The sequence below is a fragment of the Mus pahari genome, chromosome 14 (genome assembly GCF_900095145.1).
Source record: "Mus pahari chromosome 14, PAHARI_EIJ_v1.1, whole genome shotgun sequence".
In the NCBI taxonomy this organism is placed as follows: Eukaryota; Metazoa; Chordata; class Mammalia; order Rodentia; family Muridae; genus Mus; species Mus pahari.
This window is the reverse complement of record NC_034603.1, coordinates 36,062,570-36,084,766: the sequence shown is the minus strand read 5'-3', so window position 1 is coordinate 36,084,766 and position 22,197 is coordinate 36,062,570. Positions and strand designations below refer to the sequence as shown.

General features: G+C 53.1%; 2 protein-coding genes across 2 annotated transcripts in view; one reads left to right on the top strand and one right to left on the bottom strand.

Annotated features, from left to right (window-relative positions):
• Positions 1-17,407, top strand: part of Ntn1 (netrin 1) — a 178,653-nt gene extending 161,246 nt beyond the window's left edge. Inside the window, exons 6-7 of the mRNA XM_021212484.2 lie at positions 297-371; positions 13,434-17,407. Of these exons, the coding sequence (XP_021068143.1) occupies positions 297-371; positions 13,434-13,762 (404 nt within the window). The 3' untranslated portion in view covers positions 13,763-17,407. The remainder of the gene's footprint in view (positions 1-296; positions 372-13,433) is intronic.
• Positions 17,408-21,824: 4,417 nt separating this feature from the next.
• The window catches only part of Stx8 (syntaxin 8), a 234,232-nt gene continuing 233,859 nt past the window's right edge, over positions 21,825-22,197 (bottom strand). The window contains exon 8 of the mRNA XM_021212912.1: positions 21,825-21,998. Coding sequence (XP_021068571.1) covers positions 21,931-21,998 — 68 coding nt within the window. The 3' untranslated portion in view covers positions 21,825-21,930. The remainder of the gene's footprint in view (positions 21,999-22,197) is intronic.

Genomic DNA, 22,197 nt, shown 5'->3' with positions numbered 1-22,197 from the left:
TAATCAGGCTCCAGTTGAATCTTAAGGCAGGAGGGATTGGTGTGGTGCTCAGAAACCCTGGGTGGCTCGATATAGTGGTCCCAGAGGCTCTCATGGAGGCTGAACTATTCCACCAGGCTGAGGGAAGAGGGGTGGCTTTTGTCCCACTGGCCTCTTTAGAAAGCCAGCCTGCCCTGAATGGCCACCCGCTTGGCCTGGCCCATGGATACCACTGGGTATCTAGGGAGGTGGCCCACTCGGCTACCAGCCCATTCTTTAGTGGCCTAATGAGTTTCTATCTGTGTCCTCCCCTGCAGACTGTGACTCCTATTGCAAGGCTTCCAAAGGCAAACTGAAGATGAACATGAAGAAATACTGCAGGAAGGACTATGGTAAGCGGGGACAAAGGGACTCCTCCGGGGTGGCTTGCAAGTAACTCGTGTCACCGAGTCCCTGGGATCTGTGAAATCTCTTGCCCGAGAATATCAGTCCCTTCTGCGTCCGAGATTCTCCCAACTGCCTTGCACAGGGGCATCTGGATCAGAGGGGGCCATCGAGGCTGGGATTCCTATCCTGGGCTCTGATAGTTCTGCTCAAAGGGCTATGTGTCTGCAGACCACTCGTTTGTCCTCTGGTCTTGTGTGTCCTCGTTCATGCCCTGGCATTGTATCAAGTCTCTTGCTCGGTGAGGTTCTCCCACGTCACTGTGGGTGGGAGCTGCCGGGTGTTTATAGATGAGGAGTCTGCACTGCAAGACTGTGGGTCCTTCTGACCTTGAGGACCCGGAACAGTTCGTGGGGCCTTTCAAGGGGAACACATGCCACATGAGAGAGAGAGGCCACACTAGAGCAGCTGCTGGAGCCAGACCTGAAGTTTGACCCTTAGTCAGGCTGGTGGCCAGGGCTTCTCAGCATATAGAAATGAACCAACAGGCTCAGAAAAAAATTAAGAACCTCTGAAACCTCCTTTTTCCATGAGCACTCACACATATGTGTACCCCTCACACTGAAGCCAGAGAAGACCCCAAGCATCTGCGGACAGCCCCACGTGTCACAGTCCACGTGGCCTTCCCCAGAACCAAGTGACAGCAACATGCAGGTTTTAGGTATTGATTCATAAGTTGCCAGACCATGGGCTTCCTTCTACCAGGGGTCCATGGTCAACTTCCCACAGAAAAGGCCCCTTATGGAATGATACCCCAGAGCAGCACAGAAGCTTCCAGCTCCCACTGAGGAACAAACCCGGGTTTCCACAACAAGCTTACTGTCCTTGAGAAATAAAGGAAGGACTTGCCTCCTTCAAGCTGGGGTAGCGGGTACAAGGAGGACCTGAACTCAGAGGTCTCACCCCCACTTCTGCCAGACACTAATGAGGGCAGGCAAGAAAGAAAGAAAGAAAGAAAGAAAGAAAGAAAGAAAGAAAGAAAGAAAGAAAGAAAGAAAGAAAGAAAGAAAGAGAAAGAGAAAGAAAGAAAGAACAAAGAAAGAAGAAAGAAAGAAAGAAAGAAAGAAAGAGAAAGGAAAGGAAAGAACAAAAAGCCTCTCCAAGCCTCTGTTGACTGAGAAAGTGGGGCTCCTGTACTTCCCCAGGCTTTGGCTTTGAAGCCTGATAAATGCTCCTGGCAAAGCAAAAGGCAGGGTGCAGTAAGGAATGTGACCACTATCACCCCTCGCACTCCATCCTCAGTGCAGGCAAGAATGGTAGTGGGCAGGCCTGCTTGAGGAGGGGTGGGTGGGGGTGGGCTGGGACTGAGTTATCTCCGAACAGTGCTGGTCCACAGTGTCAATCTGTTCCTTAGACGCAAGGGGAGAAATTGTGACATCACTGAAATGGATCCCATGGTCCTTCCACCTGATTCTTTTGGACTCAGCCTGGTTTTGTTCTCTCCCATCTATTATTCCAGGGTCACCCTGCCCTGTGGTAGTGCCCTTGTCTACACCAGGTTGACCTTTCCTTTATGGACTCAAGACTGGGGCTTTACTGACCCTGAATCCAGTGGGTGTTCCTATAATCAGCAGGAGGGGGCATCCTTGGGTGGTGAAGGGTTGAGTATGGTCTCTGGGCTCCATGCTGGTCTCTCTTTTCTGGCGTATCTTCTCTCTCGGTCTTGACAAGACCTGGATGTACAGTGCACCCCCCCCCGTGCTCCCCCCTGGCCCCTCCCCGACTGTCACTGCCTGGCTCTGTTTTTGTTTTTGTTTTTGTTTTTTTCTCCTTCTCCAGCTGCCCTGGGAGGTTCCAAATCAGTCCATTTTCTGTTTTCCTAGCAAAATATCTGGGCTTTATTTCTGACTCACAGTTTCTGAAGTCCAAGGATGTTTATATCCACTCAGCTTCTAGTGAGGGCCTTGTACTGTGTCAACCCACGGTACAATGTGACACAGGGAGAAGAGGAGACACGGGGAGCCAGGTACCTTGCAATAGCATGCTCTTAAGATCCTACCTTTCGTGAGGACGCTCATGAATGTGAACTCCTTCCAACCCAACACACCTCCAGAGGGCCCTGCCACCACTCAATCCTGCTCTGCTGGGGACCTCCATACAGGGGCTGGTAGAGACATACCATGTTCTAAGCACTGCAGGGATTTCTGGTTTCAGTAAGGTCATTTGAAGTTATAGGAATCTCCTCAAAGCAGTTCAGTCTACCATGCTGCAAGGGGGTTGATCACATGAGTTCCACAGAGGGCTCAGAAGAGCCAGGCACCGTGGGATATGTCTGGCCCTGGAGCCTGGTTTGAGAAGGTGGAAAGGCAGGTACAAGTCCATGAGTACTGCAAGTTAGCCAGCAATATTAGCTTTGCTCTGAGGCTGAGGAAAGGCTTCTTCTTGGGCTTTGCTGGGCTGTGGAGACTCTTCTATGTATCCTTGGTTGGACAGACGCAGCCTAGGCGAAGTGTGGCTAGGTGGCTCTCCTATACTCGGAAGACCGGGCCAGCCCAGGGGAAGATGGGTTGAAGGAGAACCTGCCTAGATTTAGATGAGGTGAGGCCAGGCCCTGCCTAATCCCTGCTTGTTTGCTGACTGACACTCCAGCAGGGGGCCAATTAGGAAACGCATTTCCTTCACATCCAGGGCACTTGGATGTTTCTGAAGCTGCTAATTAGAACCTAGGTTTTGTCGCCCCTGCTGAGAAGAGCCCCTTTCTCCTCCAGCCCCACCAAGGTAAGCTTGACCTGAGGCAGCTCTGAACTGTCAGGCTCCACTGACCCTGAGTGGTAGCCAGTAGGCAGAAACCTACAGGGCCAGGAGGCTTATGGGAAGAGACTGGCTGGCCAGCCCAGAGTGTGTGCCAGCCCTGAGCCCAGACCAAGCTTGGATGAGTGGATTTAAGACAAGGCAAGAAAGAATAGGGATCAGAGAGAGCCTCAGGCCAGGACCTTGCCTGGCTGCTGGCCCCCATCTAGAGAGGACCCTCCCACCCCTAACCCGGTGGGGAAGACGATTCAGTCCTTTCCCATGTGGAAGCTTCACCAGTCTGGGCGTCCATCCTCACGTTTCAGATCGAGGAGATATAATATCCAAGTGCTAGGCACCATGTCTAAGGAGTCTGCTAGGAACCCACAGAGGTCAGTCAGGTCATCATCACCTGTCTGCCCCTCTGCTGAGCCACCTCAGTTCTCTGTTGCCCTCTAGGGGAACCCTGCTTACCTTACAAATGCTCCAAAGCCAAAGCCAAGCCCAGTGTGGGACCCCTGCCACAAAGACAGGTTTTATTCTTTGCAAGAGTTCTCAGAATACCTCACCTCACTCTGAAGGAACCCTTCTTTTGAGGGACGGTGTGTGTGTGGTGTGTGTGTGTGTGTGTGTGTGCACATGCTCCCCCTCACACCATGAATGCACCCCTGTCATCGCAGACATAGGTGGCTCAGTCTGAAGCTGCCTGCTCTGAGACTCCTTTACTTGGTGTCCCATAATTCCTGAGACTTCTGCCCCTGAGGTCAAGTACTCTGGCCCAGCACAATCACAGGGGATGTCATCGACTGTGGCCATCTATTTCCTGGGTGTCTCCTTTCCCTTGTCTCGATGCTTCTTGGGGGAAAGGCTCCTCCGTCTCATCTCACATCTTTAACTTTGTACAGTGTCCTACACACACACACACACACACACACACACACACACACACACGTACATGGTGGTCCTGCCACAGTGACCTAGGAAGTCCTAGTACTTTATCCCTTCTCACCCTGCAGATTTTCCCTTCACTAAAGCCCTAGGCCGTCCTGGGTGCTACACTCACACATCTGGCACAGGGGATTGGCCCGCAGGGAGTACACATTTGGAAGAGACATGTACAAGAGAGCCCACAAGAAACCTGAGTGAGGTTGCCCAGGGCCTGGTAGACTGTACCCCCAAAGCAGGGATCCCTAGTAGTAGGAAAAGTCTCCAAGGCTGGTGGGGGGTCTGACAACAAGGAGGGCAGGGGTGCTGGATGAGGGGGTGGGTGGTGTCAGAAATGGTCGCCTGGGCCGCTCACATTTACACGCAGCAAATATCATGAGCCTACTACTGAGGGTGATGCCGATGGCCCTAGCAGCTGCCCAGGGAGCTAAGTGTCCGCTTCCTTCTCCCTGGGATGCACATCAGCCCTTGTTGTGAAAGGTGAGATCATCTCTCTCACCAATTCTTGGAAAAGTGCTTCCTTCCCAGAAATGTTTATTAGTCACCCCCCACCCCCACCCCGTAGAAAGACATCTTGGCACTACTGGAAGGAAAACGGAAGATGCTTTTACATGAGCCTCAAGTCTTCCACCTGATGGCCCCTGCCAGTGGTTTTGGAGGACTCAGCTTGAGGGGAAGTGCTGTGGACATCTTGGCCCTGTGTGGCAGATGTGCTAGTGTGCTGTGGCCCAGGTGGCCCTGATCACTGATGGAGAGCTCTGATATAGCTCAGTGTGCCTTTGTGCCTAGGGACCTGTGGAGTCAGTGGAAATGCTGGGTGAGGATAGCTGAGCCAGGGCTGGACTCCCTGATAGCCCTTGTGAAGACCGAGTAGCTCTGCTTCAGCCTCAGCAGGGAGGGAGGGAGGGAGGGAGGGAGGGACTCACCAAGACCTGACAAGGTGAAACAGCAAGCTGTATCAGTGCTGAGGGGTCCCAGGCCTGAGCCCCCTCCTTCTCCATGTCAGTGATGTAGCATTTGGCAGCCTGGAGTAGACACAGCAGCCCTTAGAGGGGCTCACACATCCATACCTTAGTTCAGAACACTGGCTCTCAGCTCCAGATCAGACATGGAAGAATAGCTACACAAACATCTTGATGGGTAAGGAAGGAGGCATGGTTTCCCCCAGTGGGGACCCCCTGAGCTGGCGGGCAGATGGGATGGCATAGTGAGCGATGGCAGCAACGGTGACAGAGACAGAGGAGGGCTGTGAAGAGATGGACTTGTGGTGGTGAGCAGGGAAAGAGGCAGATGTGGAAGGGGATGGATTACGGGTGCTGGAACTGAGCAGATAGTTGGCTGTGGTAGCAATGCTGTCCTGGTGGAAGTTCTGCTTTAGAGCGGCACACAGCTAGGGCCCAGGCCTAGCTCTGGTCTCAGACTGGGAATAAAGGTGTAGGGTCTCATAGCTGTGTGCCTGGAGCTTTGCCACCTCCTCAGTGACCCTGGGATCAGTGGTGACTATCAGCAGCCATGTCATAGAAATAAGCTTACTATATCTAGTCCAGTGGCCCTGGGTATGGACACAGGTACTAGAGTGATGTGGGCCTGCTGCCTTTTAAAGGCAAGGTCCTGATGTGAGCAGGAGGCTGCCGGCAGTAATTTCTGGGAGAGCCACTGTCACCTGGACATCTGGTTAAGAGAATGGGGCACAGACAAGACAGCAGCGTGCAGCATGGTGCATCAGAGGCTGCTGACCCTCCCTAGGGTCACTGGCCCCCTGAGGAGCCTCCTGTTTCTCCAGCCAGATGTGACCCCCCCCTTCCTGAAGAGTGCCAACCACATGTGGATGCCAGATGTGGAGCTGGATCTACATGAGTCAGCCCGAGGTCTTGGAATGTGGGTGACCACCAGGTTGGGCAGGAAAGGCCAGGCAGCCCTAGTGACAGCTGGACAGCAAAGATTCTGTGACCACAAGAAAGTGGCCCTCCCTAGGGAGCCAGGTGGGGGCTGGTGCATGCAGCCCTCCTCAGCCTTCAGCCTGGCCCCCTGCCACTATTGCTCCAGCAAGTCCAGAAAGGGGAGATGTCTGTCCTGGATCTGTGCAGCCAAGTTCTTGTCTGCCTGTGTTCTGGTTTGCTATATTCTTTTATGTTCCTTGTAGTTTCCTGTGTGTTGTTGTTTTTTTGTTTGTTTTTTGTTTTTGTTTTGTTTTGGAAGCAGGGATGTCTCAGGGCAGCTCAGAGAAACCAGAGAGAAGTATCCAGCAAAGGATATCTTTCTCCATTTTACAGAAGCTCAGAGTAGATGGTCTAGCCAGTGTCTAGTGAGCCAGGGCAGAGTTGTGGTAGACATCACCAGGGGCTCTGGTCTCTGTTGCAAAGGACCCTAGCATACCAGTCTTTGATCCTGGGCTTCCTATTCAGCAGTCTCCATAGACTCCCCACCTGCAGTCTTTGGGATTTTGAGAGACATGTCCTGAGGTAACCATACCTCCCAAGCTATCACACTTACACACTGCTTAATCCAGGGAGACCAGCTGTCAATCATGACAGCGCCCAACCCTCTGCAGGAGTCAGTGTATAGCACTGCTGGCTCTGTGCTGTGGCTCCTGCAATACAGCTTAGGTGTTTTATTATGTCTCCTGGGGAAGCAAGTTTGGAGGCTGGTTGGACTTCAAGGAACTTGTGGGTTTTCAGAGCCTGTTATGGATGGGGCATGTTGGTTCTGGTCCAGCACGGGACAGAACTCCAGATGTAGGTATCTTAGGGAAGCTTGGTAGTGCCATTCCAGCCAGGGCATCTGGGAAGGAAGCGCTGCCCTCTGCTCCCATGGTAGCTTCCTGGAGCTGGAGCCTCAAGGGGGAAATGCAGGTTAGCAATTTTTGCTTGAGGGACTTCTGTGTGCCCTGCTGTCTTCTGTAGAATGGTATAAATGTACTGTCCTGAGCTGTCCCATGTCCCCTCAGCACTAGGCTTTCTTCGAATCCTGGAGGACAGGGGGCTGGGAGAGATGGGACATGGACCTAAGTCACACAGAGGAGGCTGTTTGTCACCTTTTCTCTTTCAGAGGCCAGAACTCCATCTCTGCCAAGACCTCTGGCCTGGGGCTTACTCATCATCTACTTTCCCGTGGGAAGGTTCTGAATCAATACCCAGCAGGCTTTGCTCTTTCCAATGTCTATTTTGGATGTAGATGTGTAGGTTGGGGGGGGGGGCGGGGCGGGTGTCTAGCCAGTATGAGAGGCAGGTATGGATGGTTGGAGCATCTCATGAGAACGCCATGCAAGGTGTTCTGAGGTGGGATGTCCTTTTAGCAGCCCAGTTTATCCCGAGAGGTAAGCCGGTAGGGTCACTGTACAGCAGAGGCCAGTCTTCCAGATGAGGCCACCACAGCCTTACACTTGTGAATCTGAGTGAAGTGGGTATCATGGCTGGCATAGGAAGTGCCTCCCAAAGGTTGGGAACTTAGCAGGCGAGACCTGGTTGAAGTGTGTGGGTCATGGGGCTGGGCCCATGCAAACTACACCTTGTCCCCAGTCCCCTGCTTGCTATCTGCTTCCTGACTGTCGGGAGCTAAGCGGCTTATTCTTGCCACCATGTTTGGCTTGACCACTGAGCCTTAAGCAGTGGCACTCACTGGGAACATGTTCCACAACCTCTGAGTCTGTGGCCCGGATAAAATATCTCCTCTGTCAACTGCTCAGATATCCTAGCACGGTGACGCAGAAGTTGCTGACCCACCGGGCTGAGCCGGGTAAGATGCCTGTTGCTCAGGGCCAGAACTAACACCTTCTTTCAAGATGGTTCTCTGATGTCCCTTAGCTCCAAGAGATGGTCTCTCCCCTCTCAAGGTTGGAGCAGCAGAAGGCAGCAGCCAGGATCTCAAGGTGGTGTGGCTAGGTCTGTCACTGTCACAGCGAGTCCCTACTTTCCTGATGAGCAGTAGGCAGGGCCGCTGTATACAGGTCTAACCATGTGTGTCCACCCCAGGTCTGCACTCTGCACAGGCACCACACTTTCCATAGAGAAGCCCTGGGAGCAGGACCTGACCTGGGCTGGCCCGGAAGTGGGCAGTCAAGGCTGCATTTCATGAAAGCCGCCGAGGCCCTTGACATGCTCTTTCCACCTGGAGATTTATGGACCTTTTGATTTTAATGGTTTCTGTGGGATTGGTATCTTCCCCCCCCCCCCCCGATGTTTCTGGCTGTTGTCTCTAAGGCAAACGAGCGACAACCCTTCCTTAGCTGACCAGCCCAACAAGAAAGTATAGCTGGGTAGGGAGGGGAAGGGAAGCGAGGGGCAGCCCTTTGGAGGGGTGGCTGTGGGTGGCCCCTAGGGCCCACTTTGAGCAACCTATAAATCCTGGGAAGCTCCAGAAAGGCAAGAAGCTTCCCCCACAGAAGTGCTGGAGAGAGGGGAGTGGCCAAGGGGAACAGTTGTGGCCTGCCTAGTCTCTGCTCTCCCATGGCTAACCCAGCAGGTGGCTTCTGCCCTGCTGGGCCTTCCTCTCCAGCTGTGGGCTCTCAGCAAGAAGTGAGTTAGCCAGTAGCACCTGCCTTGTCTTCCTAGGTCAGCCAGCATTCCTAGAACCCAGCTTCAGTGGGGACCTTAGATCTTAGATGCAGGTCCTTTAAACCTTCATGCAGGGCCTGTTCCCGCCTGTCAACGCCAGGTTCTTAGAAGGCCTAGAGCTCCCTGTAGACCCTGATGGCCCCTGGTCCAGAGCTGCAGTGGGGCCATAAGGGAGGTGGGTTTTGAGTGAACTGGCTCTAGGTAGAAAGCAGCAATTTTCCCTATGGAGGCTCCAAGCACAGGATAATGGCCAGGGGCTCCCCATGCTGCAGGTTGCCTCTAATGGCCTGGGAATTTCCCTGGCACTGGACTTAAGGGAGAGGTTGAGGCCACTGAGAAGGGTGGCCATTACCTTTCTTCCATGGTAGGACAAACCTGGAGCTGTGGCTAGGGATCTGTGTAGGCAGCAGATTGAATTCTGCACTCTGTGATGGAGAGAAAGACATAGCTCCAAGACATCCCGACTGCCCTTGCGCTGCCTCAGGTACTCCTCCACCCTCAGCCTTCCACTCAGTCCCCGTGCCATGAGCAGCACAGGTGGCCCTCGCTAAATCTGACTCCTGTGGTCCTAACCCTCAGAGTCCTCCCCCGCCCCTGAGCCCCACCGGAGTCACAACTGGGCTCTGTCACTGGACTGAGTGGGCAGGGCACCCAAGCTCGCTGGAGATGCAGGCTAGAATTCAGGTAGGGGATGGTGGGCTTTGTGGCTTACCCCGCCCTGGTGGCTGAGAAACATACTTAGCATGGTGAACTGGGAAACTGCTGAGAGGAGCTGACCATGTCCTACCCAGGTACAAGGGGCCAAGTTCCAGGCTTCTCTCCTCCCACCCACCCCCGTTAGATTTTTCTCTAAGGTTGTGCTCCAGCCCATAGCTGGTTCCTCCCCAAGGAGCTCAGCTGGGGTTGCAGACAGCCTGGAAGGGTTCTTCCCAGCCCTGACTTTGTCTGCACCAAGCGCTTGGAAGGCACAGAGGCTGGGAACGAACACCCTGGCTCACCTCAGCTGTTGCCACTGAGCAGGAGACGAGGGAGGGAGGGTAGGCCTGTGGTGTGGAGTCCCTTCTATATCAGCCAGTGCCTGTCTCATGGGCCCTCCCGACTCTGCTCCAGCACTGGCCCACTCTTGGAGCTGAGGGCTTCCATTCCAGCAGCAACCTGTAATTTAAGGACTCCTGGTGCCCATGATCACCTTGCTGTGAACCATCTTATCACCCCCCCCCCTTTCTGAAGGGAGGAAACCGCACCTGAATCCTGCAATAGAGGATAAATAACATCAGGACATTAGCGCTCAGGTGGGTGGGTGGGGTAAGTTTTATTGTGCAGCCATTTGTACTGTTCTAGCAAAGTGCAGCTCACTGTTTAGAAACCTATGGTGGCTAAGAAGTCTAAGTCCAAGGTACCACCCCTCCTCTGCTTCCAAAATGCCACCACATGATGGGAGGGACAAGGGCTCAGTTAAGCCTCTAAGAGGGCCACTGCTTTGCACATGAGGGTGGAGCCCACATACTGCTGAGTTCACTTTTTAAGGGCTCCTAACTCCTAAATACTGCCCTCTGGGTGGGACACCAGTATGAGGCCCAGAGCAGGGTATAAGAGTTCTTCTGTGTGGCCCCAAGACTGGCAGAGCTGTGACTGAACTGTGCTCAGTCACCTGGCCAAGTGGGATCTAGGTGTGGTCTGGAGACCTTGGTCATTCCTGATTAGCAGCCAGCCGCCGGTCAGAGGTGACAGCAGCCCTGGTGTGTGCCACGCGGCTGCCAGAGCATGCTCTCCCTAAGCGCACGGAGCAGGTCTGGCTGAGGTCACGGTTGCGATGTGTATTTTGAATCTTTTCAGTGGTATGCGCACTGCGGGGACTTGGCCCATGTACTGTGTGTGCAGCTCATACTTGGTGGGCTTTGTAATGTGCGGAGGCGTTGCCAAGGGCAGCGGAAATGTGGATTTTTTTTTTCCAGCATAATCACATGAATCCTGCTGCCACCCTCCCCTGCCCCCGGGCCTGTGTCATCTCAGCCTGCAGTTAGGAAGGTCCCTACCACAGAATTAGTTAGATCTTCTGGAGATAGAAGGAACTAACTTCTTAATTCTTGAACATAGCAGTGTCCTGTGAGGACCTGCAGGGTTCTGGTGAAGCAGGTCCTCTTGATGCCTGTGGTAGTTTCTAGGGAGTGGAGCCCGCCTTTCCAGGATAATTCACAGAGAGGCCTGGGGTAACCCTCGGATGCTTATCTTCAGAGCTGTTTTGGGAGCACGAGAAGGAAAGTCTCCTGGGGAACCTTGGGGCTCAGCCCAAGGCTAGACCTTGTCTAGCCAGCTCTTCTGAGTCCTTTTCTGTAAAGCCGAGACCCTCTCAAGCCTGTCCATCAGGCTGAGGCCCAAGACCCCTCTAGTTATACTGGCATGAGGCCCACACTCATGACCTCATCATAATTGCCTCTGGAAAGGCCCCGTCTCTAGATTGTTCTTCTCTGAGGTACAGGGATGTTAGGGCTCCAGCAAAGGAGCTTGGGGCATCAATGCTCTGAGTCTGGGATTAGACTACATCATCAAGGGCCTGGCCAGAGGGGCCTCCACACATCCAGCCCATTCCTGGTCAGGCAATGCTGGCTGGCCAAGGGCTGCCACACAGGGAAACTGCTGTGTCCTGAGAGAGGCTCATTCTGCATTCAGCTCATTCCCGGGAAAGGAAACCAGGGCTCTGGCGGGAGCTCTCCGACCACTTAGCTGAGGAGGCACTCAGTTGCCACGGTGACCTCTGTTGGCAGAGTCACTTCTCTAGGCTGGAGGGTTTCCCCACCCCCCACCCTCAGAGTTCACACTGAGTGTTGAATCCCTTGGTGACAAAAACATGGAAACGGTTGCCATGGCAGCCATTCTTTGGAGCCCTCAGACTGAAGTGCAAAGTTCAGGATGCCCAGAACAGCTGAAATGAAAATATGGGAAAATCTGCCACTTCCCTTGCCCAGGAGGGCGGGTTGGAGCGTCCGGTGCTCCTCTGCACCGGTTGTTTGCTTTCCAACCTTTGCCAGCCAATGTGGGCACAGGAAGGGAGCGGGGAGCTCCCGCCCCCCCCCCCCACACACACCAGAGACCTTAATGGGGAGTCACCTGGAGCAGCACCTGCTTTCTGACTGTGGAAGGACCAGGGAGGTGATGAGCTGGGCTTCCAAGTCAGGGGGGCTCAGGACAATCAGGTGGTCCTCAGCGTAGTCCAGGGGAAGTGCTTCCCTGCCCTGTGGGAGGAGGCATACACTGTGTGACATATGGGGTCAGCTCAGGAAAGGAGCACTGGTGATGGGAATGGGAACGATGTCCGCCTCCCTTGAATGGGGCTGAGCACAGATGAGGCCTTCTCTAGGAATCTCCTGGACTGTAGAGGGTGATGGGCTGTGTGTTCCTCTCTTCCCCAGCAATTCCCAAGTAGGCTCTGGTGACCTGAGATGGGTCAACCAGCGGCTTCTACAGCCAGCAGTATTCGGGAAGCCAGTGCAAGTACACTACTTACCATGTACAGCCTCTCAAAAGCTCAGCACCAAGGGAATTCTTGAAGGGAACCTGGTGTTCCACAAACTTATTTGAACAAAGTCCCTCCATCTTTTGTTGTTGTTGTGTGTGTACACACATGGAGTGTTTCTGTGTGTATGTATGTAGGTGAGATATTGAGTTGGGGAATCTTCCTGTTGTTTTCCACCTTGTTTGGAGACAGTCTGTCATTGAACCCAGAACATGCCAAGCCCCAAGGATCTGCCTGTCTTCATGACCCAGTGCTGGGATTGTAGTTACCAGTACTGCTTTGCCCATGAGTTCTAAACTCATGGCCCTGGTGTTTGTCTGGCAAATGCTTCCCTGACTGAGCCACCTCCCAGCCTCTCCCTCATAAACGTGCCCCTCTACTTTAAAGTGCCTTCAGTAGGGGCGACTTTTCACACATCTGTCGCTCCTCTCCAGTGTCTTCTCCGCAGTAGCATCAGCCCTCCTGGGGAGAGCATGTGAAATGGGGACTCTGGGCTTTACCCAGTTCTGCTGAGTCAGACGCTCCAGGGTGGGTGGAGTGAGCACCAGCACTGTTTGCAGCAGCTCTCTAGAGGCCTCTGTTTGGTTTGAGAACCCCTGTAGATGACGACTGGGGGGCGCTGGGGAGGGAGGGACAGTGCTGAACCCGAGAGGCCCCAAGGGAGCTAGCAGCCTGGTATTTTGTTTGAGCACCCAGGCCACGCTGCAGACTCTCTTGATGCTGCGTACTGAGATTCTCTGATGGGCTGTTTCAATTTCATTGAAGTCTGGATGATTTGGGGGGATGGGTGCATCCTAAGGCTTGGGGTGAAGTGGCTGGAGCTTTTAGAAGTCTAGATATGTGATGTGCTCCTCATTTCCAGAGGAGTCAGCTCTGCTGTCATCAAAGTCACCAGCCTTCAGGGGCAAGTAGACTATCTAGAGAGCTAGGGGCATGCTTAATCCATCTACACCCCCCCTTCCCTGGAGTCTCCCTTATGAATCTCAACATCTTCCAAGAGGCAGTGTTGGGGGCCAGAGCACCTTCACCAAAGGCAGGAGCAACACTTCTTTGGATAGGGGCCTTGGACCAGGTATTAGCTCAGGTTCTGGGATCAGCTTTGCTGCCGCTCACCCATTGCCCATGGGTAGCCCTTTGCAGTCACTTTCCAGATCCCACTCCAGGTTCTTGTAGGACAATGTGCAGGTCGGGCCCATCCCATCACAGGACTTGGGCACCTGGCTGCACTTCCCAGCCATGGCCCACACCACCTATTTGCTTCTTTGCAGCTGTCCAGATCCACATCCTGAAGGCAGACAAAGCAGGGGACTGGTGGAAGTTCACTGTGAACATCATCTCCGTGTATAAGCAGGGCACAAGTCGTATTCGACGTGGTGACCAGAGTTTGTGGATCCGCTCACGAGACATCGCCTGCAAGTGTCCCAAAATCAAGCCCCTCAAGAAGTACTTGCTGTTGGGTAATGCCGAGGACTCGCCTGATCAGAGTGGCATCGTAGCAGATAAGAGCAGCCTGGTGATCCAGTGGCGGGACACGTGGGCACGGCGGCTGCGCAAGTTCCAGCAGCGGGAGAAGAAGGGCAAGTGCAAGAAGGCCTAGCGCGGAGGTGGCGCGGGCTCCAGGAGGGCGGGCAGGGCGCTGGCAAAGGCTGGCAGCCTTGGACTTGACCCACCAGGGTATTTCCAGGAGGGTGGGGGCGGGGCGAAGTCGAAGTGGGGCGGGGCCCTCAGCGGCTCCGCCCCAGCCCCACCCTCACACCCCTGGCTGCGCTCTTTTGCGCATGGCAGAAAGCACCCTGTATTGACAGGCCAGGCCCTGGAGAAATGAGGACAAGACATAGCTACCTCACGGCGCTCCTTCCAGAACAGAGATGCGCTTCCCTAGGGCTAGGTGGGGGTTGCCGTGGAGGGGTTGGGGGTCCTGAGAGGCGGGAACAGAATGGCAGCACAGTGGACCACAGTCACTGTGTTTGATGGTTATTGAAGGGGATGTAAGAACTGTGAATTTTTGGACCGGCAGCCTGGGCAGGGGCAACCAATCCACCACCAGACACTAGTCACGCTCCCCTCCTTTCTCCATCACCTGCTGTCTAGGAATTCCCACAGGACTCCAGACACTGACAACAGGTCCCTATGTCAAAGGGCCTTATGACACTGGGATCAGCCAGCTTTGGTCTCCGCTGCCACCTGCTGGGCTGGTCTTCTGGGTGGAGTTTGCCATCTGTAGGGAGGAGAGAGTTCTCCTGGGGCCTGCTGTACTCCAGTGGGGCTGGCCCAGGCTCCTGGCCCATCAGAGGGCCTAGGGCCTAAGGACCCTGAAGTCAAGCCGGGTGGTCACTGCCTCTGCTGGAGCTGCCTGTGGAAGGAGGCATTGCAACCCAAAACCTCCCAGAGAGTTTCCTTGCTGGAAACTTGGAAACAGCCCTTTTTATGACATTTTCCAGGGGAGGGGGAGGGGTACTGGCAGGGGTTTAGGGCAGTGACACTATTTGTGTAATGACATCAGCTCCCACAAGGCCTCACAGCAATGTCAACAGCTGGAGAGGGCCTGGTCAGGTCTGGAATGCCAGCGGCTGTCTAGGCAGTTTGAACCAGGCTTGTGGGAAGGGGCTTGCCTGAGTCAGGACTGGGTTGCTGCTCAGCAAGGTGCCTGGCGTCCAAGCTGGTGGGCAAGGCCAGGAATGGTCAGGTCCCTGGGGTCCAAGGATTCTGTGACTGCTTCCTGCTGCCGCCCTCATTGCTGGCTCCCCAGGAAAGGGACACAGACTCCTTGGTTAAGGAACCCACTCTAGCCCCCAGCTGTCTTGGTCTAGCCTGGGCAGTCTGGTCTATTCCTTTCTGGCTGCCTTCTTTGTGGAAGTCCCCAGGCCCTCCTGTATGCCTAGCTCTCTTTTCTCTTAGAGATTTAATGTCCTCACACAGGCAGCTCCAAGCTTCCCTTCTGGTTGCTTCCTGGGCCCCTTTAGCCTTTCCCTGCCTCCCTGTACTTGGGCCTCTAGCCTCACGCCCCGCACACTGGATGAGAGGCCTGGCCCTCTCAGTCAGGAAATTGGTTTCGTTTCTCCTGCCCACTTGGCTGCCCTGAAGGGCCATATGAGGGATGAAGCTCTCAGCTCCTCAGTGACACGGCTCCCTCTGCCTCTCCATTTCTGCCCACATCACCACTGCCACTTACTGAGCACCCTCTTGGTGCCAGGCACTTTACCTATATGCTCCTGGCCTGCTTTCACCACAAACCTACGAGACAGGGATTCACTCTTGTCCTCGTGTTCACCAGTAAAAAGACGTGTCCACATGTCCAAGGTCACACCAGCAGCAGTACTCAGACCCTGACCTCACCACAGTTGCACATCCACAGCTAGCCCACTTGACACAGCAGGCGAGGGTGGGGTGGGGTAGTGGTTATCACTCAGACCCAGGCAGCTTGCCTCTGGAGAACCCCGAGGATACGAGCCTGGAGTATGGTCTGGGACAGACCCAGCAACACCTCCTGAGGAGGCATCGGGAGTGGCGGGGCATGAGGAACGAACTCCCTAGAGGAAAGCCGCAAGATCCAGGAAGACAGGCGTGGCCATCTGAGAGGGCCTGGAAAGGGGGCTTGGCTGCCTCCCTAGCGGGAGGAAGACTACAGGGCTTCAGAGGGAGGCTGGCACGAGCACACAGACCTACCCTGGCAAGGGTCATGTGGCTTCCCTGGTCCAAGCTTGAGATTGAGGGCAAGGACCCCTATCCAGGAGCCAGTATGGTTTGCTGGATACCATCTGTAGCAAATAACATCCAACTAACTATATGGCAGCGGTCTCATCTCTGTACCAGCCTGTCTTCTGCTCTGGCCAGCTTCCACCCATGAACCTTGGAGTCCAGTCTCACCTGGTATCCAGCGAAGCCCCTTAACCCTATCCCCCTGCTAAGCAACAGAGATATCTTGTTAGAAATCTACCAAGGCCTCCTGCCCTGCCCTCTGTGGCCTGGTCAATAGGGCTTACATTAAATAGCCAAGATGAGCCAAGTTGTGGATAAGGTCATTGCTGAGGGAGCAAGGTTTGTCACAGCCGCCACCTCTGTTCTGGAACAGAATCCAGCCCACATCTCCTCTGCCTGAGAGCCAGCCTTAGGGAGGCAGCTATCTTCTACCCACCCTAGGGAGGAGATGGAAAGGGGAAAGGAGACATCCTATTTGTACAGTTAGGAAGGGGTGCAAAATGGAAGTAGGTTTTTGAGTTTGAGAGTGTATTAACAGAGTTGTGATATGTAGGTCTTTGAAGAAAACCATACCAGGTTAGTCACTTACCAGCCAAGATTCCCCAGCTGTCCCTCTGCTTACCATTTGGGTAGTCTGGTCCCCTGTCACCAGAATGCCTCCTTTGCTGACACACAGTGGCACACAGGTGTGGGGTAAAGGAGATGGCGTGCTCACAGGTACACCTGTGAGCTGTGGCCTCTCTGGCCAGAGCTTCTGTCCCTGTCCTGGAAAGCATGGCAGGAGGCAGGACCATCAGGCTCCTTCAGATGGGAGGGAGGGTCAGATGCCTAGGGCAAAGCGGCTGGGGTGGCCTCTCCGAGGGCCTTAGGGACTTCCCAGAACTCTGCCTCAGTGGTTACATACAGGCAGTGGGTACAGGCTGTCTTAGAATTGCCCCTGATCTGGAACAAGACTGAAATGAAGAGACCCTTCGGGACTGACCTGGGAACTGGTTCCTTTAGGGTCTCAACACTTGAAGGATTCCATCCAGGAAACCTAGAGAGTGGGCAAGTTAGGCTCACTAATGGGCCGTGGTTCACAGACAGACATTCCTGTGGACCTGAGCCATGCCATACCCCAGGGGTATCAAAATTGTCTTTGTGGGGCCTTGCCCCTGCCAAAAACTAAGCCAGCCTCACCTCTTGTGTCAGCGGACTTCCTTCCCCTTCCCCTGATCTGGGTATATCCCCCAGCCTCCCTCCTGTGTCACCGATTCTGCTCACACAGAATTGTAAATGTTTAGTTGTGACCATGACATATTGTTTGGGCCAGTGTTCCTTTCCAATGCATACTAATATATTATGGTTATTATATATGAATATATTTAATGACATGGAGAAAGTTGTGGATTTTCTTTTTCTTTTTTCCTTTTTTTTTTTTTTTTTTTTTAAGTTTTTTTGTCATTAGAGTTGTAATGGACCCAGACAAAACTTGTAACCTGGGCCCTACATGATAGAACTAAATCCAGATATCATTAAATAAACTCTTGTATACTGTTCTGTGTCCCAGCCTTTCTTGGTGTCCAGAGTCTTGGTGGTGGCATGTGGGGAGGTAGAAGGGCGGAGACTTAACAGCGACTTAAGGAATATGGCATCTTGCCCTAGGACACCCCAGCAAGACAGAATCTTGTGTGTTTTAAACAAAGAGCCCTAACTACCCAAAAAAGGCAGGAAATGTGCAGCCCTGTTTGGAAAGCCCTATAGGCTTGCTGGCTCCGACTGCTGTCCTAACAGGCTCTAAGATGGGCCAGTCCACACGGCCATTCCGAAGTCACCGCTGGGGCAGATCCTTCCTGGCCCTGGAGTTCCCAGGCAGGGGTATAAGGGAAAGGGGTTCCTCCCACTGTACCCTACCCTCACCACTAGATTCAGAGCTTGCAAACCCTGTTGCACTTGTATAATTACCTCCTCTTCTATTCAAGGTGAAGTAGAGATCACAGAGGTTGATAAAACTTAAAAAGATCATGAAAAAAAAAAAAAAAAATCCCTGCCACTGCCCTGCCCCCAGCCCATTGCTGAGGCACAGGGACTGGGTCTGTGCCAGCACCATCTAGCCACCGGGAGCTGAGCTCAGTGGTTTTGGAGAGGCTGTGTTTAAACTTCCAAATGATTGTGATTTCTTGACTGAACAACAAGCCAGCCCCCTGGGAGGATGTGTTGCCATGGCCTGTGGATTGGACTCTTTCCTGCACCCAGTGCTTTTGAAGACAAGACTCACCTGCTGGCCTGGTCCAGCCCCTGAGCAATGTGGATTTTGAGGTGTCCTTGCTGTCAAGGCATGAAAGTCTTCCCCTGGTGTAGAGCGGACAGGCAGCTGGGGGACGACACTGTTGGACCAACCTCCACAGAGGAGCAGGGATCTAAGCTAGGGCAGGCAGGAACACACATGGACTCTGATGTCCCAAACCGTCTCAGAAATGGGTCCTTGCTGAACACAAGGTGGTGGGTAGTTTAGGACAGAAAGCAGTTCCTGGTTGGCTGGCCAGAGTGAGGACAGGCTCCCAGAGCCAGCTGGGGCTAAGAGTTCTGTGACCGTTTGGCAGTATGACTCTCATCTTTGGTCATTTTAAGCCAAGAGTTCAGTTCTCAAGGACTTTGCATGATACAGCTTTTTTTTTTTTTCTCTCCACAAAGCTGTCTGTGTCTGAGTGTGTTCTGACCCCCTCACAGCTGGGCTCTGTGCTGGCAGGAAACACATTGTTGATCAGAGCTTGAGAATGGACTGAACAGCTCACTTGCCTCTTAGGGCCTTTCACCTGGCTGAGGAGACAAGGCATTGACATGCAGTGCTAAGAAATCAGTGCGGGAAAGAAAGAAAGAAAGAAAGAAAGAAAGAAAGAAAGAAAGAGAGAGAGAGAGAGAGAGAGAGAGAGAGAGAGAGAGAGANAGAGAGAGAGAGAGAGAAAAGAAAGAAAGAAAGAAAGAAAGAAAGAAAGAAAGAAAGAAAGAAAGAAAAGAAAAGAAAAGAAAAAGAAAGAAAAGAAAAGGAAGGAAGGAAGGAAGAAAAAGAAAGGAAGGAAGGAAGAAAGGAAGGAAGGAAGAAAGGAAGAAAGGAAGAAAGGAAGGAAGAAAGGAAGGAAGGAAAGGAAAGGAAGGAAGGAAGGAAGGAAGGAAGGAAGGAAAGAAATCAATCAGTGCGAGCAGGGTCTCTGCTAAGCACTGGCCCAGGGTGGTGGGGAAAGCTGGGAGGAAGTCCCAAGGAAGCTGAGTAGACCTCATCAGGACCTGGGGGCTGGTTCAGTGCAAAGGCCAGAGGCCTACCGGGGAGGGCTCATGTGTTGATGAGGCACACTCATCCCATCTCTGCATCTCTCAGGGACAGTGCCTTGAATGGGGATGCCCACCCAGAGCAGACACACCCTGTGGCCTCAGGCTAAATAAAGACATATAATAACTTCCCCAAGAGAAGCAGGAGTAAAAGAATAGCAGCCCGTGAGAAATACTGGATGGCTTAACTCATTGCTTTACCAACCTGGAGGCATGGTGGGACAGCAAGGCATTCTGGAAGGAGACCGGGGCCTTTAGCTGTTGGCACACAGTTGGGAGGAAGCTTGTGAAACCTATGGTATAGTAAGAGGATGGATAGTTTGGTCTTATAAGAGATGAGAGGAATCCACTTAACTCGAGTAGGATCCATACATTACTCTGGATGTCTAATGTCATTACCTGAGGGAACAGTGCTGTTTGGCTGGCTGCTGGCAGTTCTGCCTAATCAGGATGAATGGCTCTTGAAACTGAGGATCGGTTGGGAATTCTAAGGCAGCCCTGTGGTAGGAAAGTCCCAAGGATCCAGACTCAAGGAGCTGGTGCACAAGCCCAGCAGGCTGGCTGGCAGCAGGCAGCAGATCAAAAAGGTGCAGGAGTTTCTTCTGTTCAGATCTGTAAAAGCCTGGTAGATGATCTGTCTCAGCGCAGGCATTGCAGAGCCACTGAGGAGGCTGTCTTGGGGCTGACAGCTAAGATTCCGTACAATCATAATGCTTAAATGGAACAAAAGCACCAGCTGTATCCAGGTATCTGGATTTCTTTATATGGTATCCAGATTTAAGATGCATATAATTAATAATCAGTTAAGTTAAACAGTTCATATGCTGCTGTTTTAATAAAGGTTTATTTTCATTGACAAAGTCCTTGAAGACAGGGGTGCTCTGGCTGCCTGGCGACTCTGTGTTCTGTGAGTGGTGTAAGACTTAGTCGACCACTTCCAGAATGCTCACAGCAGGTCACTGGTCTATAGACCTGACATGGAAGCTGAGAAACCAGGCCTTGCAAACCCCGCTGGCAAACCCCACTCTACAGGAACTGTCCCCTGGGCTTTGAAGCAGCAGGCTCTCTGGTACACCCCTGCTGGGTATGCCTGGCTGCTTTGGATGGAGCGGGAAAGCCATCTTTGAGGAAGACTGCCTGGGGATGAGTCTCCCTGCCTGGAGTGGCCACGGCTGGGACCTCAGGTCCTCACACCAGAACCTCCCAGGCAGCTTTCCGCCTGCGCTCCCCTGCCCATGGGTATCCAGAAGGAAAGTTAACTTGTCCGGGGTCACGCAATGCCCTGACTGGGCCTACAGCCCATTCGGCCAGAAGAACAGAAGCTACTGTGTGCAGACATGGGCCAGTGTCTTCCTGAAAAGGGCTTTCAGTGCAACTGAGCCAGGCCTTCGTGGCTGTGGTTCAAAGTGTCCCACGAGTTGCCGGGGCTTCGTGCTGAGCAAGTCAAGAGGAGGTGAGAAAGTTAAACAGACTCTCAATGCTGCTTCTTCTGAGTCCCAAAGTGGGGGGCTCCCAGGAGACACTGTTTGTACAGATTTGGGGTTTCCCACAAGACTGGATGATGGAGCTCTGCAGATTCTTGGTCTTACATCGGATGATCCATTAGCAACCACCGTGCCCTGACAAATGTGTCTCATGGCACATGGTGTCTTAAAAGCCTTGGCCAGCAGTCCAGCAAGGCTCCTGTCTTAGCTTTAACTCCTCCTCTTTCTACTATGATAAACCAAGGCTAGCTGCCCATCCTGCTTTCTGTAGAGAGCGGAGAGAGGGCTTGCTGCCCCGGCACCCACCTGTGGGCCTGGTATCTTTTGCAGTCAGTTCCGATCTGGGTCCTGTCTCTGAAATACATATATGCATGTCCTCACTTGGCGCGTGCACACACACACACACACACACACACAGCTTCAGAGCCAGTGGAGAGGCTGGACAGAGGCAGCACTTCCTGCTTTCTAACCAGGCTTTCCTCTGACTGCTCCCTCCCTCAAGCTCTAAGGCTGTGGGCTACTTAGAAAGGTGTCAAATTGGTCTTTTGTTGGTTTATTTTGGTTTGTTTTTGTTTTTGAGAACTCCACCTGCCTCTGACTCCTGAGTGCTGGGGTTAAAGGTGTGTGCCTCCACATCTGGATTTTGTTTTAGGAAGGTGTCCTCAATCTTGAAGGATGTGTTTATTATCAAAGCAAAATTGAAAAGGTGCCATGTCCAGATACGAAGATGGCCCAGAAACTCTTCAGAGCAGAAATAGCCAGCACTGCTGGGCGTCTAAGCTTTGTGGGAAACGACACATGGCGGCTGACAGAGAGGCTGTTGTCCACATGGCTATGCCTTCTGTGTGGCTCTTGCCTTACGTAGGTCCTGCTATCTGGACACCCAGACACATGATCACCCACTCATTTGCACAAGGGCACGTGGCTTTCCCCAGTACAAGCTGCCACCAAGGTCACACACTGCATATTAACATGACAGCTCTCAGGATGCCCAGCACACAGAGGGTGACTGGAATCCACTGGCAGATATGGGGCAATCACCATCTGAGGGACTTCTGGCTACCAACAAAATCACTGACAGAAGACAAGGGACACAACTGGGTCAGTGCTCTAGAAAGGTCTCCAGAGCTGCTCAGCTCTGTTCTCTACCAAGCAATGTACACCAAGAGCCCAGAGCGGTGGAAAATTTATTGAGAGCAGGTGTTGTGTACCAAAAGGGTGCTGGGCTTTCATTCCTCCTTGGCAGGTGTCACAGCGGGTGGTCCCTTTATTGCTATCAGTTGGTTGGCCACACTGCAACGACCACAATAGCCACGAGCAGCAATAAAATCACCATGATCATCCCTGCAAAAGAGAAGCAGAACAGGCCTCTTTTAATGAGCTGCACCAGAAGAAAGCATCACACTCTAGAAGCATGTGGAGAGAGGAGAGGGCAGTGAGCACAGGCCAGGCTTTGCAGGCTGGTGGGCACAGCAGATGGGACTCCATGGAGCCTTTAAACAGCCATTGCCACCTTGAGAGCTGTGCCAATACTCCTGGGTTG